This window comes from Vulpes vulpes, chromosome 4 (assembly GCF_048418805.1).
Source record: "Vulpes vulpes isolate BD-2025 chromosome 4, VulVul3, whole genome shotgun sequence".
NCBI classification, from domain to species: Eukaryota; Metazoa; Chordata; class Mammalia; order Carnivora; family Canidae; genus Vulpes; species Vulpes vulpes.
The window spans coordinates 113,687,021-113,704,309 of NC_132783.1; the positions used below are offsets into that span (position 1 = coordinate 113,687,021).

The following is a 17,289-nucleotide window of genomic DNA, read 5'->3' on the forward strand; positions in this document are numbered from 1 at the left end:
CATCTAGATTCTTGTATCTAGACTCAGTAAATGAGAGACAGAGAGAGAGAGAGAGAGAGCACAGCAGAGACACACGTCAGAGGGAGAAGCAGGCTCCATGCAGGGAGCCTGACGTGGGACTTGATCCCAGGTCCCCAGGATCAGGCCCTGGGCTGAAAGCCTGCTAAACAACTGAGCCACCCGGGCTGCCCTAGACTCAGTAATAGTTGATGCATCTTTCCTCGGTTGCCTGTCCTCAGTGGCAACAGAAGCAATTTTAAAAATGAGAAAATGAGATCCTCTGGTCCCTGCAACCTTTCTACCCGCTTGGATGGCCCACCTTCCACCTTACACAGTATCTGATATCCACATCTTTTATTTATTTATTTTAAATTAATATCTTTGCCCGAGGTGGGGCTTGAACTCATCACCCTGATATAAAGTCACAGGCTCCATTCACTGAGGCAGACGGGGGCTCCGCTTTTAATTTATTTATTTTTTTTTGAAAGCCACATCTTTGAATGCACCTGCCTCATACAGGAGAGCAACAGTTTAAGCTGGGGAAGACGAAGGAGGTTTTCATTTTTTATTTTTATTTATTTATGTTTTAAATATTTTATTTATTTATTCATGAGAGACACAGAGAGATGCACAGAGAGAGGCGGAGACACAGGCAGAGGGAGAGGCAGGCTCCATGCAGGGAGCCCGACGTGGGTCTCCAGGATCACACCCTGGGCTGCAGGCAGCGCTAAACCGCTGTGCCACCCGGGCTGCCCCTCATTTTTTATTTTCAAGATTTATTGATTTATTGATTTATTGGAGAGCGGGGAGAGAGAGCACAAGAATGGGGCTGGGGGCTGGGGAGCAGAGGCAGAGGGGGAAGAGGGAATCCACAAATGCACAAGCCGCCTCCCCACTGAGCCCTGAGCCTCCAGGACCCTAAGATCGTGACCTGACCGGACCCCTTGTGGATGGAGCCACCCAGGCGCCCCTGAAGGAAGCTTTTAAAAGGGGAGGAAAAAGCCCGGAATGTGGCTCCTGCGCGCACTTCCTCTGGGCTTGGGGAGCCGCCCCTCTCCCGTCCACGCAAACACAAACTCTTCTCCCGTCACGTGCCTGCCCGGGCCAGTGACTGCCCGGTCAGTGGTCGGGGCGGCCGCCCGGGAGGAGAGGACCTGGGCCGCGGCGGGGACCTCGCAGCAGCGGGGACGCGGGGCGCTGCGGAGGTGAGTGGGCGCTGCGGGCGGGACCCCGCCAAGGCCAGGCCGCGCTTCTCCGCCCTGCTCCCTGCCTTCCTCCCCCCGCTTGCACGACGGGGCAGGGGCGCCCTGAACGACGTCCTGCGCCGGCCCCTTGGGCCCCGAGCCCCCTCGTGCCTCTGGTCCGCGCCGCCTGCGAAGGCTGCGGACTCTGCCTTGGGGCCACCCCCTCCTCTGCAGGCTTGTTTTTCTAGCAATTGACAGTAAGTCCCGTCAGATGGGGTTTGGCTTCACGGCGCTGTGAGTACGCGAGACGCTCTCAAGTCAGTTCTGAAAGAGGAAAATGCGGTGGGAGGTCTGTCTGTCGGGAAGCAACTTCCAGAATCACCTTGGGAGGCACCCAGCCCGGCTTAACTGTCTTAAAACTGTAAAGTCCCGAGATCCACGTGTGAGCCGGAAATGAACAACTATGTCAAAGCTGTCTTGTTGCAAAATACTAAGATCTACCATTGTTTTCAGGATTACTAGCAGTTTGGTAGTTCCTAGAAAGGACCCTCAAAAAGCTTGCTGGGTGAGGGGATGCAGGCACTGGGTAGATGGGCATGAGGGACAAAGGTGGCGGTTTCCAGATGCACCTACAGGCCCTTTGGGGCTTTAGGCAGCGAGACAGGATGCAGACTGTGGTTTGCTTCAGCTCCATGTGCAATTCCAACTACGTTTTTCAGATTGAGATATCAAGATTCTGAAATCACTTTGGTAAAACCAATGCTCTAAATGCTTAGAACAGAGAGGCCTCAGTACCAGGGAAAGGTGCTGATACATTCAAAGCAAGTGTTGGACACCTCCTAAGGGCAAAAAACAATGATTTTTCTTCAATTCCTCTTCCTTCACTTATTCAACAGCTACTTCCTGAATATCTGCTACATGGCAGGCTCGTGCCTGGTTCTGTGGATCTCACAGTAAACAAACAGGCAGCCTCAGTTTCACAGGCAGACAACCAAGCAGGACAGTCACTTCTCAAAGGGTACCCGTATCCTGCAGCAAAAGCAGTGAAGGGAACATTGCTAGAACAATCCAGGGTCTTTTGGGCTTGGAGTTTCACCTTTTCTTCAGGCATTTCATCCTCTTCAATGAGAACCTTTTCATCTATAAAAGTCTTACTTGTATGCATACCGTGGTCACAGCAGCATCTCAGAATCTTCCTCACCAGAGGCTTTAAGCTGTGTAACTACATTTCAGGTCAGTGTCCTCAGCTCCAAAGGCAGACTGCTCAATTTTTTCCAAGAAGACGAACAGCCTGAGAGCAGAGGCTGAAGTAATGGGAGTTCCAGTCCTCCTGTCAGTAGCCCTCTCCCAGTGTTGTTTCCCACTAATGAAAGAGAATTTGTGCTCTTCCAAACACACCTGCAGCACCCAGCGAAGTCTCGGGAAGCCTGGATTTTTCCAGAAACTGAAGAGTTTGAAATAAGTCACTTCTGTTATTTAAGGCCTATATTTTTTGCTTCTGAAATAGAAGAGGTAGGCTAGATGATCAGTGAGGTCTTTTTTTTTTTTTTTTTTTTTTTGCCTTTTTTTCTCCTCCAAAAGTAAATAATTCTACTAATTTCATAAGATGTTTACAAAGAAACAGTAGACAGTCATATAAAGATGATGTCTCTTATACCTATAAAAGGGACACTCCTCAACCATGCAGAATATTCAGGGACCTAGAATCTGAAAGAAAATCTGAAAGACTCAGGCTGCAGACAAAAGTTAAAATTAAACTGTCTCTACTCCTCCCACCTTCACCCTATTCCTCTGTTCCATATTCAGATTCCCAAGGTCATGAACATCCGCTGTAAGCCTTACCGTATCATGTATCATTTTCGCAGACTGGGGATTGTGCAGTAACAAGCTTACATAGTCAGAATCACCTGCTCTCAAAAGAACCATACTTAAAAAGTATCTAATTTGGATAATCTCACAATATGTATCAAATTCCCTTTAAAGGGGAATCAATTCATTGTAACAAAATATTAGACTATTTACCTCTAGTGCCTTTCTTTCTCTTCCCTAAATGCATTCCCATCATAAAAGCAATTTCATATTCTCCTCCTTCATACTTTCTCATTTGGAAAATCAAAGCTATATAGGATTACTTTATTAAATAGGGCAAGAAGCATGTCCTATTCATCTTTGTATCCCTTGTAGCTACCACTGTGTCTGGCATACAATAAGCGTTTCTTGAAAAAAATGATTCATATTTTAGAGAAAACATGTTCTGTTTCCCTTCAGTATTAAAACACCTGCACACTTGCGCGCACGCACACACACACTATCTAATCCATTATTCATGGCTAATAGAGGCTGAGCTCATTCTTGTGTGTTCCTTCACGATCCTAATGCCCACCCTGCATTCATCAACACCAGCACATTCTATACTTTTTGCAGACTCAGTTAGTATACCAAGCACTGAAATCAAGTTCTGCCACTAAATAGCTGGGTAATTTGAAGCTGAACATTGAACATTTCTTTCTTTTTAAAAAAAAATATTTTATTTATTTATCCATGAAATACAGAGAGAGAGAAAGAGGCAGAGACACAGGCAGAGGGAGAAGCAGGCCCCACACAGGGAGCCCGATGTGGGACTTGATCCCAGGACTCCAAGATCATGCCCTGGGCCGAAGGCAGGCACTAAACCGCTGAGCCACCCAGGGATCCCCTGAACATTGAACATTTCTATGCCTCCATGTCTTCTGATGGAAAACAGTAGCATCTGAATTGAAGGGCTCTGAGATAATATCTAGTCATTAGATAGGACACTGCCAAAGGTAGAAGAAAAGGTCAGAGGAGAAAACACAATAAAAATGTAATGATTATAGCACCTTAACATATTAAATATTAATTGCTGTTGATTTTGTTTGCCAAAATTTCTAATGCAAGCACTCCCATTAGCAATCAGTGTAGTTCACCTTCAACCTCTGTGGTTGAAGACACATGTGCCTGCAATGTTTGGGGTCTCTCCTAGAACCTTTTGATGGACTCTGTCCACTTAAAACTGAAAACACGTCTGCCAGCGGGTAGAGAGGCACAGAAAACAAGCTGCTGTGGCATAAAATATTCAGCAGTCTATAGGGTTGCGCAGCTTAGAGGAGTCAGCCACCTAGGTAAATATTCTTAGAGAGTATGTGGGTGTATTACCTTAGCCAAAGAACAAATATTAGGAAATGCTTCATTGCCTCCACTGACATCAGGTTTGAACAGACAAATGCCCTGGCTCCTGCAGCCAAAGGGGCCTTTGTACCACCAGAAGGTAAACAGTCACCTTTCCTTTGGCCAGGTTTACCTGGAGCCGAGGGTTCTCAGGTCCAACTTAGATATCAGTCCCTAATCATTCAAGCCAGCATCTTAGTCTCTCTTATTTCTTCCTTTAAATTTTAATATTTGGTTCTGTTTATTGATACTCTATAGCCAGTCTCTATCTCAAAAGAGTTTGAAATAGCTTCCAATCAAGGAGATATACAACTGCAAATAAGTAAAAACTGATCAGAAACCATCCGGCACTCAGTGTTCCATTCTGTTTTAAGTTGTAATCCAAAGAGAAAAGAACCAGATATTTTACCGCCATTGCTTTTCTTTGGGAACATGGGAAGTTATTAAAATAAATAAATAAATAAATAAATAAATAAATAAATAAATAAATAAAAAGACAGGGCACTAGTTCTTAATCAGAGTTACCTTTAATAATCTAATGAAAGCTATGGATCTTTCTATCCTGAAGAATGAACATGGAAAAATTGGCCTACAGTTTCAGGGGAAACAAAGACTTCTCAAAGGAGTTGAAATTAATCTGATTTAGAGAAGTAGAAAGCTAGTTATAGAGAGAGCTAATTACAAATCTTTACTATTTCCTATGAATGGGCATTGAATTTATTTTAAAAATTTTGAACAGTTCTGTAATTTTCTGAATAGGTAAAATTTACTCATGGTACAAAATTCAAAAGGCAGAAAAAGGCGTTATAGTAAAAAGATAGCTTTCCTTCTACTTTGTCCCGCAGTGGCCCAGTTCACCTCACCAGAAGCTGCCACTGTAACCAGTTTCTTAGATATTCTTCCTGCAATAGTCTAATATTCTATATATTATCCTATGCATACATAAACAGCATGCACACACGCACACATATGTTCCACACATTGTCTTTTTCACGCAATACTTCTGGAGAGTACACACAAAGTTGCCTTATTCCTTTACTGGCTGAAAAATGTTTCACTACTGGATGTACCATAATTTATTTAACCAGTCGCTATTGATGGATATTTAATTTGTTTCTAATCCTTAGAGATTAAAAAAGTGTCACACTGAACATCTTTATACATATATCATATTTTTACATAGGGCTGTATAATAGAAAAAAATCCTCCAAAGTGTAATTATTGAGCATTAAGCTTAGCTTTGAGCAAAAAGGCAGGGGGGAGAGACCAAAATGGATTGCCTAAATTTTTTTGCATTTTACAAAAAAAGCATACCACTTCTTCCAAAGAGGAAAACTGTACACTAATCTTTATAAGAATTTCGCACCTGTACCCTAATACAAAATACATTGCTTCTTTTGGAGAATTAAATAATGGAGTAGGGAATATCTTCAGTGGCAGCTTTGATATTCATGTGGTAGATTCATACATCTATATTGATTTTTTTAAGTTTTTATTTAAATTCCAATTAGTTAACATACAGCGTAATATTAGGGTCAGGTGTACTATGTACTGATTCAGCACTTCTGTATACCGGTGCTCATCACAACAGGTGCCCTCCTTCATCCCTATCACCTGTTTCACCCGTCTCCCCACCCCCACCTTCCCTTGGATAACCATCAGTTTGTTCTTTATAGCTAAGGGTCTATTTCTTGGTTTGCCACCTCTCTATTTTCCCCTTCACTTGTTTGTTTTGTTTCTTAAATTCCACATATGAGTGAAATCATATGGTAGTTGTCTTTCTCTGACTTCTTTCACTTAGCATTATACTCTCTAGCTCCATCCATGTCATTGCAAATGGCAATATTTCATTCCTTTCTTTGGCTGAATATTCTATTGTGTACATATGTATATATACACACATATATGTATGTATACATATATGTGTATAAGTACATATGTGTGTCATGTATCTATATATATGTGGTAATGTGGTATATATATTCCATGTATATATAATTTTATACACACATGAACACACACACACCCCACATCTTCTTTATCCATTCATCAGTCAAAGGATACTTGGACTGCTTCCATAATTTGGCTATTATATATAATGCTGCTATAAACATCAGGGTGCATATATCCCCTTCAATTAATGCTTTTGTATTCTTTGGGAAAATACCTAGTAGTGCATTTGCTGGATCATAGGATAATTCTATTTTTAACTTTTTAAGGAACCTCCTCCATGCTGTTTACCAGAGTGGCTGCACCAGTTTGTGTTCCCGTTGACAGTGCAAGAAGGGTCCCCTTTCACCACATTCCTGCCTATACCTTCGTGCAAGGAACCCTGGAGATACAAGGATAAATGAGAAACTCTCAGTTTAAGATTTTATCTGTCTGATAGAGCACGCTCATGCAGTGGGGAGAGGTAGAGGGAGAGGGAGGAGCAGACTCCTCACTGAGCAAGGAGTCCGATGTGGGATTGGATCCCAGGATCCTAATATCATGACCTGAGCTGAAGGCAAATTACTACCTGTGCTTTCTTCAAGGACTTTTATGGTTTCAGGTCTTTTGCATATTTTTATTTATGTTTATTTTTTAAAGATTTTATTTATCCATGAGAGACACACAGAGAGGGGCAGACACATAGGCAGAGGGAGAAGCAGGCTCCCCACAGGAGCCTGATGCAGGACTCGATCCCAGGACCCTAGGATCACAACCTGAGCCAAAGGTAGACGCTCAACTACTGAGCCATCCACTTGCCCTTTCTGCCTATTTTTAATTGGATTATTTATTTGGGGAGCATTACGTTTTAGAAGTTCTTTTTAAAAAATATTTTTTTTATTTATTCATGAGAGACCCAGAGAGAGAGGAGAAAGGCAGAGACACAGGCAGAGGGAGAAGCAGGCTTCCCACTGGGAGCCTGACGTGGGACTCAACCCCGGGTCCCCAGGACCATGCCCCAGGCCAAAGGCGGCGCTAAACCGCTGAGCCACCCTGGCTGCCCATAAGTTCTTTATACACTTTGGATACTAACCCTTTATCAGATATGTCATTTGCAAATATTATCTCCAATTCCGTAAGTTTTAGTTTTGTTGATTGTTTCCTTCACTGTGCAGAAGCTTTTCATATTGATGTAGTCTCAATAGTATTTTTTTTGCTCTTGTTTCCCTGGCCCCAGGAGACATCTAGAAAAAAGTTGCTACAGCCAATCTCTGAGAAATTACTACCTGTGCTTTCTTCAAGGACTTTTATGGTTTCAGGTCTCAAACTTAGGTCTTTAATCCATTTTGAGTTTATTTTTGTGTATAGTGTAAGACAGCGGTCCAGTTTCATTCTTTTGCACATAGCTGTCCAGTTTTCCCAACACTGTTTGTTGATGAGACAGTCTTTCTCCCATTGTCTATTCTTTCTTGCTTTGTTGAAGATGAACTGACCATATAATTGTGGGTTCATTTCCAAGTCTTCTATTCTGTTCCATTGATCTATATGTCTTAATTATGTGACATCTATCTTGATTTTTTTTAAGTATGATCTAACTAAAATCCATCATTCCTTGGAATGATGGATTTATGTATCTAAACTGGGAGTTTCTAGGTGCCATTGCTGGCTCAGTTGGTTAAGTATTTGCCTTCAGTTCAGGTCATGATATTAGGATCCCGGGATCCAATCCCACATCAGGCTCCTTGCTCAGTGAGGAGTCTGCTCCTCCCTCTCCCTCTACCTCTCCTCACTGCGTGAGCGTGCTCTATCAGACAGATAAAATCTTAAACTGAGAGTTTCTCATTTATCCTTGTATCTCCAGGGTTCCTTGCATGAAGTAAGTTCTTCATAAATGTTCCTAGAAGGAACAGATAAGCTTCTAAAGATCAGAGATCATATGGCATTAGCTTCAAGAGCTCTTGGTAAAGACAATGGTGATGCTAAGTGGGGAAAAAGCTAGGATGAGACTCTGCCTTCTAAGTAAAGTTCCCATGGTATGGCAGTCCTGGAAGCTTAACAAACGAACCGCAAATCCTTCTGTTTCCTTCTCCAAAAGGGATGGTTATCTCAACAGGGTCAACGGAGCCTTTCACACATCCCATCAAATATTGAGGAGGGAAGTCTGAGGTGATAGAAAGGTTCCACCTGTCTGCCAATGGTTCGTAGACACTGAGATCCCCAAGTGTTTCTCAGGTGAAGGTGCTTCCTTTGACACTTGGTTCCTTATTATTAAGACACTTGACAGGCTTAGCCCCAAAGGTACTAACACCACTACCTTCCTGATGATGAAAGATCTGTGCTTTTCAGAATCCAGGCAACAAACTGCCAGACTGAAGATGACCCTGGCTTGTCCAAGAATCCTATCACTGTGTGAATGGTGGCTTCTCAGAATGGGCCCTTATCCACACTGAGGATGTGGAGCAAAATTGGAATTGGGTCAACAGGAATTGCTTAAGACAGTGCAGGTGGAGAAAATTGTTACTTAAGGGAGAGTTTTTGGAAATCCTTTTTTAAAAAAAATCTTTTATTCATTTGATAGATAGAGAGCACAAGCCAGGGGGAGGGGCAGAGGGAGAGGGAGAAGCAGACTCCCCACTGAGCAGGGAGCCTGATGCAGGGCTTGATTACAGGACCCTGGGATCATGACCTGAGCCAAAGGCAGACACTTAACTGACTGAGCCACGCAGGTGCTCCTGGAAATCCCTTTAAACCTAGATTATTAAGTAACACATTTTGTCCTAGATGAGGTGCAGAGATGTTCACCACAGGTTGGGGTTGAGACTTGCTGTTGTGAAATACCTGCTCAGCTTGGCTTCTGGAAGGCTTGGGTGGTGGGGAATATGACTACGGAGCACCCACTAGCACTCAAGCAAGCAAAGAAATCCTGGCTGCCATCCCAGGTCAGAACCAGAGTGAAAGCCATTGGCATAGCTTTGCTCCAATCCATTGCTTCTCTTCCATTGCTTTTCATGAGAACTCACAGTTACGGGCCTGTTAAAAGGTTCCCCTTCTGCTGGTTAGAACAGAGGGAACCGAAAGAAGGAGCAGGGATGGCAAGGAAGCTGGCCTGGAGTGGGGAGGTTGCGGGGGGGGGGGGGGGTACTCTAGAGTGGCTGAAATCTGTTCTCCTGCCTGGGGATGGGGGTTGCACTACCACCACCCTAAACCCTCTGATGCCTTTCCTGAAATCAGATGTTGTCTCCCTGACTGGGTATCAAATGTCCCAGCATTCCTCCCTGACAGCTTTTCCTCTGAGCTGACTGCATCCCTTCTGCATCATGTCATCCCTGTGGAGACGGTAAGCAGCTTGCATATCACCTCCTTCTGCTGTCCTAACTTCTCAAACCCTGGAAGGCAACTTCAAGGGCGTGGCTTCCTCTTCCTTTCTCCAGCCTAAGAATCTATAAGAAATGTGGGTCAAAGAGAAGCAGTATTTCCTAAGGTCATAGCTGGTAAACATGCATTAGAATAATACAACCAAGTACAATCAAACACAAAAGAATAAAATATCCTTAGAGATATTGAAAGCCAGGCCCTGATCCTGGCTATGCCATCTACAAATCCTGGGAGGTCAGGTCGCTTGCCCTCCTTTATCTAAGTCCCTTCCTCCTCGTCACAGGACAGGATCAGATGATCTGTAATGCTCCTCTTCAACCAGCTTCTGACACTCTTCAGTAGGGTCAATAGTCACTGTTGGTGAGGGTATAAGATTAGAACTCTCATACATTGCTATTGAAAGTGTAAAGTGGTGCAACCACTTCACATTCCCAGAAAGGGTCAGTGTTGTTACGGTAGGACCCAGCACTTCCACTCCTAGCACACATCCAGGAGCAATAAAAATATGTCCGTGCCAAAGCTTGTGGATGAGTGTTTACTACAGTGTTATCATGATAGCCACAGAGAAATACCCATCAACAGATGAATGGATAAACAAAATATGATATATATCCATGTAACAGAATGTTACTTGGCAATAAAACAAATGTTACTTGGCTACAACATGGATGAACCTTGAAAACATGCTCAGTGAAAGAAGCCACTCACAAAGGGCCACATGAATCTGAAATGTCCAGAATAGGCAAATCCATAGAGAAAGGAAGTGGATGACTGGTTGCCTAGGTCTGGAGTGGGGGTAGATGGAGGCAGGGATTGGAAATTGATGAGTAAAGAGTGCAGGGTTTCCCTTTGGGGTAATGAAAATGTCCTAACATCAATTGAGGTGATGGATGCACTCCTGTATGAACATACTAAAAGCTGAATGAATGTACACTCTCAATGGGCAAATTGTATGGTATGTGATTTATGTATCAATAAAGACATTTTAAAAAGAACAAGAACAAATGCAATTTTAAAGTCCCTTCAGCCTTACCAGCAGAGCATGGGATCAAACTTTTGGATCGTTGCCATGCTGATGTGTGAGAAATAATCTCTCATTGTAGTTTTCATGCACATTTCTCTTATCATAGGGGAGGTTCAGCATCTATCTGCTCAGCTCAAAGTCCATTTATATTGATTTCTTTTTATCATATACTAAATTCATATATATATGAGATATGATACATATAAGACTATATGTATCTATGTGCCAAATGTTTATTGCAGCATTATCATGATAGCCACAGAGAGGCAACAGCCCAAATGTCCATCAACAGATGAATGGATAAATGAAGTATGTATATGATAAGTATATGACAAGTATATTATATATATACGTCTGTTTCTGGACTTTCTAATCTGTTATATATGTCTGCCTATTCATGTGCTACCACCACACTTGTAATTATTAAAGCTTTACAATAAAACAAGCAGTGAGGTACTCAACAAAGTCAAGCTGGCTGCCAGCTCAGGGCGCATGCCATCCCCAACCACCCAACTACCAAATCCAGCCACTGTCCCAGACTGCCACTTTCCCAGAGAAGCCACAGCATTGTTTCAAATATGGAGAAACACTTTAAATTTGTCACAAAAACACTTAATAGGAATGCCAAGAAGCTACTGGAAAAGGCCAATATTAAAAAGGGCATTCAGAAGGGCACCCAGGAGTTGCAAGAACACATACCAAAGACCCAAGCTATCAGAAAAACTAAGCAACTTAAAAAAAAAAGAAAGAAAAGCCAAGCAATTAATTTCTCATGAATAAGGGCTAAGGTTGATGCTGTGGCAACCTGAGACCAAACTGCAGTGACAAAGAGCAAAGGTGAGTCTGTGGCAGGTATAGTCAGGTCTATGGGTGACAAAACTGAGGAGTTGAATGTGGACAAATGATTTCTGCTCTGAAGGATAAATATTGTAGATATTTTAAGAGAGATCACTCACATTCACATAACTTCTATTAACAGTATTGTGTTATAACTGTTCTATTTTATTATTGTTGTTATTAATCTCTTATTGTGCCTAACTTATAAAGTAAACTTTACTACAGATATATATATATATGAAAAAACAAAGTATAGAAAGGGTTCAGTGCTACCCACCATTTCAGGCATCCCCTGGGGGTCTTAGGATGTACCACCCACAATTAGGAGGGGACTACTCCATCAAGAAATAGTGAGGGGGGGATCCCTGGGTGGCGCAGCAGTTTGGCGCCTGCCTTTGGCCCAGGGCGTGATCCTGGAGACCAGGGATCGAATCCCATGTCAGGCTCCCGGTGCATGGAGCCTGCTTCTCCCTCTGCCTATGTCTCTGCCTCTCTCTCTCTCTGTGACTATCATAAATAAATAAATTAAAAAAAAAAAAGAAATAGTGAGGGGGAAAAAAAAAGAAATAGTGAGGATTTTGCCTTTCCTTTCCCAATTCTTTACCTTTGCTTATTTTCCCTTGTCAAATTGTGTTGAGGAATGCCCCCTGGGTGTTAAAGTAGTGGTGATGGTGAAACATAGTTCTCTTAAGACTTTAATAGGTCTGTGCTCTCTTAAATCCTAGCGCCAAGGATGCCTGGGTGGCACAGTGGTTGAGCATCTGCCTTGGGCTCAAGTTATGATCCTGGGGTCCTAGGATTTCTTTCTTTTTTTCTTTTTTTTAAGATTTTATTTATGAGACACACACACACACAGAGAGAGAGAGAGAGAGGCAGAGACACAGGCAGAGGGAGAAGCAGGCTCCACACAGGGAGCCCGATGTGGGACTCGATACCAGGACTCCGAGATCAGGCCCTGAGCTGAAGGCGGCACTAAACTGCTGAGCCACTCGGGCTGCCCTTTTCATTTCTCTCTTTTCTTTCTTTCTTTCTTTCTTTCTTTCTTTCTTTCTTTCTTTCTTTCTTTCTTTCTTTCTTTCTTTCTTTCTTTCTTTCTTTCTTTCTTTCTTGATTTTATTCATGAGAGACACAGAGAGAGAGAGAGAGGCAGAGACATAGGCCGGAGGGAGAAGCACCAGCGTCCTAGGATTAAGTCCCACATCAGGCTCCTCTAAGGGAGCCTGCTTCTCCCTCTGCCTATATCTCTGCTTCTCTCTGTGTGTGTCTCACATGAATAAATAAAATCTTAAAAAAAAAAAAAATCCTAGCACCAGCTCTAAGCTTGGCTCCTCTTTGCCCTCACCCTGAGCCTTTCCTACCATTCTTTCTGCACTTTCTGGACTTCATCCTATACTACTAGGCTTGGTTCCAACTGGACTATGAGCAACTTGAAGGCAGTGGCCATGGAATTCCCTGTGTGCCCTACTGTATCCACCCAAGGCCAAAGGGCCTGGCACAGAGTAGGTCCCAATGGATTGTGCTTGGTTAATGAATTAAGGTGGGCTGAATTTCATCATGCTGGTGATATCTCCCCCAGTGGGTAGACTTAGGGAAGTGCTGTCCTGCAGCAATCCAGATTTCTAGCTTCTATTTTCTGCCAAGAGGGGATGGGAGTCAGGAATGGATGAGAAGACATTTCCCAGAACCAATCTGTGCTCTTATACAGCTCAGATGACTGCCGGTTTCATCTCACTCAGCTACCATTACCTTTACCAACCCACAGCCCATAGCTTACCTAGCTTGGGTTGACAATGAAGTCCCTTTGGACCACCTCAGGAAAGTCTAAAATGCAGTTTCCTAGGCTCTACCCTAAGAGACTCTGGAGTATAGCCTGGAAACCTGGTTTTGGCCAACCCCCAAGTGACTCTGATGTAGGGATTCTCTGGGGAAACACTAGCCCAACAAACCAAACCCTCTGCTTGTTGCATCCACTCACTACACATGCTAAGCCCCCACTGTGCGAAGGCCCAAGGAAAGACACACCAGAGAGCCTGTCCTCATGGCGCTTACGTGATCCCAGCAGAGATCACACAAGTGGGAAACCCTGTTGTTATTCTCATTTTATGGCTGAGGAAACTGAGGCTCAGAAAGGAGATTTTGACCAAGATCCTAAAACTAGTAAATGATAGACACAATTATGATATAACCTTGAGAAAGTTGTCAGATTTCAAGACTCACTGTCTCAATGATTCCTGCATATAAACACACCCATCATTTGAATCGTGTTGAACAGTTTACAAAATGTTTCCATTTCAGTTAACATTACAAATGCAGCTCCTGTGTGTGGTAACCTAACTTCACAGAGGTTACACAAGCTGGTCATGCAAGTCAAGGGCCGAACTCTGACTTCAGTCCTGGTTCCTTGGGACTGTAGGCCATCGGCAGTTAGGGTACAGTGGAGGTGCAGAGGAAAGATTTCTTCTGAATGAGACAGGGTTGTGGTGAGGCAGGGAGTGAAGCTATTCAAAAGAAGCATTTGTCACAGTTCATCTAGTAGAAAGCCAGTTCACGCAGATGGAGTCCCCCATTGCCAGCTCTCTGATTCGTGTTTACCTATGCCTCCATGAATTCGATCTCCAGAGCTGGAGCCCAGACAGAGGTTATCTAACTCCCCAGATGATTTTAATGAGTAGCCAGCATTAAAAATCACAGTGAGCCATTCACCTTGACTTTCTTCATATTCTACTTCCTTGGCTGCCTGTGAACATGACATCATGACTCACTGGTGCTTTCTTATTCCAGATGAAGGGAGAAGCTGGAAGTATGCAACGTAATGAGAAGCCTAAGCAGGTAAGTGCCAGCACCGCACCTACCAAGCTAGTGAGAATGCTGGCTATCCTCCCATTGTCCCTTGGCCCCAAATGCTCTAACCCTCTGGCCTGTGAAACCAACCCTTTCAACTGCTCCGGAGACAGAAGCAGCCTACCAGGGCTGGAAATGGGATTGGGCACCAGCTCTTGAGCCCAGCTAACTTCTGCACTGTTCTCTTGCACTTCATAGAGACCTGTGGCCTGTTTATAATCCTCTTACTCCAGCTGCCAGAGAGAGAGAAAACACCACAATCCCCCCAAAAAATAGCTGATTCTATACGTGAAATTGAGGTTTTTGATTTAGCTTGATCTGCTTATACACAAATGAAAAATTCCTAGCAAGTCCTGAAAAGCTCATGAAAAGAGTCTTCTGAATACTAAAAAAGGAATAATTGCAAAACCCAAGGGAAATGTCTGGCAAGCTTGAGGGTGACCTTTCAATGGCCTGTTTAAAAGAACAAGTTCCTCTGATTGGTCCTGCCCATTCAGCCCTCAAGGAGAGAGCGGAAAGTTCATTTCCAGAGCTCAGGACCCTGAGGAGCACTCGCACTTCAAAAACTTGTCACTGACCATGGAAAATTACTTAGTTCTTTTTGCTCTTTCGATCAGAAGTGGGATGGAGTAAGCTAAAAATAAACAATTCAGGGCAGATTCAGGTTGCTCTGAATGGGTCAGTAAAACAGTCTGCCCCTTGAGAGCTCCAAAGTCTGGATTACAATACAACATCCTATTAGATCAGCTTCCACCCAAACCCCCATGACCCCGTGTACACGGTCCAATTCACAGCCGATGAACAGCAGGCACACACCTAGAGGGACCAGCACATCCAGTTCTCTCCTGTGGAAGAATGTGAGCAAACTCCATCTGGGTTTAGACATAGAAGATGTAGGGGGATCCTTGGGTGGCTCAGTGGTTTATCTCCTGCCTTCTGCTCAGGGAGTGATCCTGGAGTCCCTGGATCGAGTCCCACATCGGGCTTCCTGCATGGAGCCTGCTTCTCCCTCGGCCTGTGTCTCTGCCTCTCTCTCTTTCTGTGTCTCTCATGAATTAATAAATAAAATATTTAAAAATAAAAAAAGAAATAGAAGATGTATATTTCTATTTAAAAAAAGACATATAAGATGCAAGGGACATCTGTCATTTCTGTACATTGTACAATGCAAGTTGGTGACAACTGGTAACCAGTATTCTCCTTCTCCTAATTGTACCTTGTTTGATCAGTGAGCCTGCTATGATCTCTACTTTAGACTTTTGGAAGAGACTAGGTAAGGGACCTCTCGGTGATTGCCAGAGGTCTGTTCTTTGCCTTTCATTATCCTGTCCAGCTGGCAGCCCACACTCATCTCACTAGAAGCAGAGGAATTATTAAAAGTCAGAACACGTATTCATTCATTGTTTTCTTTGCCAGCAAGTGGGTGATGGGGATGGGGAAAGAGTCCTGGCCCATGAACAGATTCTGCAGATCTTTCTGCGATGGCTGACTCAGCCTTGCCTGCCCACTGGAATTAGTAGGGGAGCTTTAAAAAACACAGAGGCTCAGGTCCCACCCTAGAGACTCTTATGTAATCAGGTGGGGGAGGAACTCGGGCATTGGGATGTTTTAAAAGCTTCCAGGTGATTCCAGTGCATAGATAATGGACGTCTCTGTTCCCACGGGAGGGCTGGTGCTGAAGCGCCACTGCTGTGGAAGGCTCACCTGTCCTTCTGGGGGTGACAGAACTGACTGCTAGTTTTTCTGGAATCAGGTTTGTTCTCTTCCCTCCCCCAACCTGAACTCTTATTTTCATAAACACACCCATATACAGCCCGGGAACTCTTGATAAGAAAGAGCCTCCCATAGAGGCTGGGAAAAGGTCAGCAGAGGTGTGATGCTGATGTGGTTGAGATCCTGATCCCGCACCATCTGTGCCAGGACTCAGTACGAGCTGCCTGTGACATCAGAAGGCTTCCTTGGGGCCTGATACCTTCTTGTCCTCCTCCAGGAGGGACACATCTGGGGCTCCATGAGGAGGACAGCTTTTATCCTGGGCTCTGGCCTTCTCTTGCTGGTGGCCTTCTGGAACTCAGTCACCTGGTGAGTCTGCACCACCAGCTTTGATTCAGGACCTGGGGGCAAGTGTGCTGGTCTGGAGGCAGAGCATGAGGTAAGGAGCTGTCCACCCACCAGTCTGCGCCCAGAAACCTGAATGATTTTTCTTCCAAGGCATCTTCAGAGATTTTGGGGTGCTTCTGGCTACTTTTGGCAAGCCCAGTGGGAGAAGCTGCTGTCTACATTCGAAGGGATGGAGTGGATGCTCTACTTTATAGGTGAGGTCCCAGACCACTAGCATTTAGGGTTTGGGGACATGATTATAGGCTCTTTTTCTATTGTTTTCTCTACTTTTGAGAATTCTCAGCTCCTCATCCCAAAGAATGAAGACTTCAAGCTTAAGACAGTGGTAATCCCAAAGAGTGCTAATCATAGGCAATCTGAAATGGATCCTTAAAGATGTCTAAGAAGAGAACTGGAGACTCCCCTCTCCCCAAAAATAGAAAAAGAAAAAAAGAAACAGCATGTGTGAAAATGAATGCATGTTTAGAGTCAGAATCCTGCTTCTGGATGCCAGGCCCACGAGCACAGAGAGCTGCTCTGTCTCCTGTGAGACTGTGTCTTCATACCTGGTGTAATCTAGCTCTCTGGGCTTGACAGCAAGTGGTCACTTAATAAATATTTACTGATAGTGTGAATGACTCACAACAAGCCAAAGAAAATGTGGAAGAAAACAAGCATTTCAACACAGATATTTATAACAGCATTATCTACAGTTGTGAACGTCCTCAATCACGGGTTCATTATTAATGTTACTCTGTGCCGAATTTTTATGGAGGAAATAGAGATATTTAAGATGAAATATTTACCTCATTT

General features: G+C 43.8%; 1 protein-coding gene across 2 annotated transcripts in view; it reads left to right on the forward strand.

The window, feature by feature from the left end:
• The first annotated feature begins 854 nt into the window (after positions 1–854).
• The window catches only part of FAXDC2 (fatty acid hydroxylase domain containing 2), a 28,068-nt gene continuing 11,633 nt past the window's right edge, over positions 855–17,289 (forward strand). Inside the window, exons 1-4 of one of the 2 annotated variants that reach the window (XM_026008110.2) lie at positions 855–1,205; positions 14,317–14,364; positions 16,367–16,458; positions 16,588–16,691. In XM_026008110.2, the coding sequence (XP_025863895.1) occupies positions 14,317–14,364; positions 16,367–16,458; positions 16,588–16,691 (244 nt within the window). In that variant the 5' untranslated portion in view covers positions 855–1,205. Of the gene's footprint in view, positions 1,206–14,316; positions 14,365–15,829; positions 16,130–16,366; positions 16,459–16,587; positions 16,692–17,289 lie in introns of those variants that run through there. The other variant, XM_026008114.2, reaches the window with a different exon arrangement.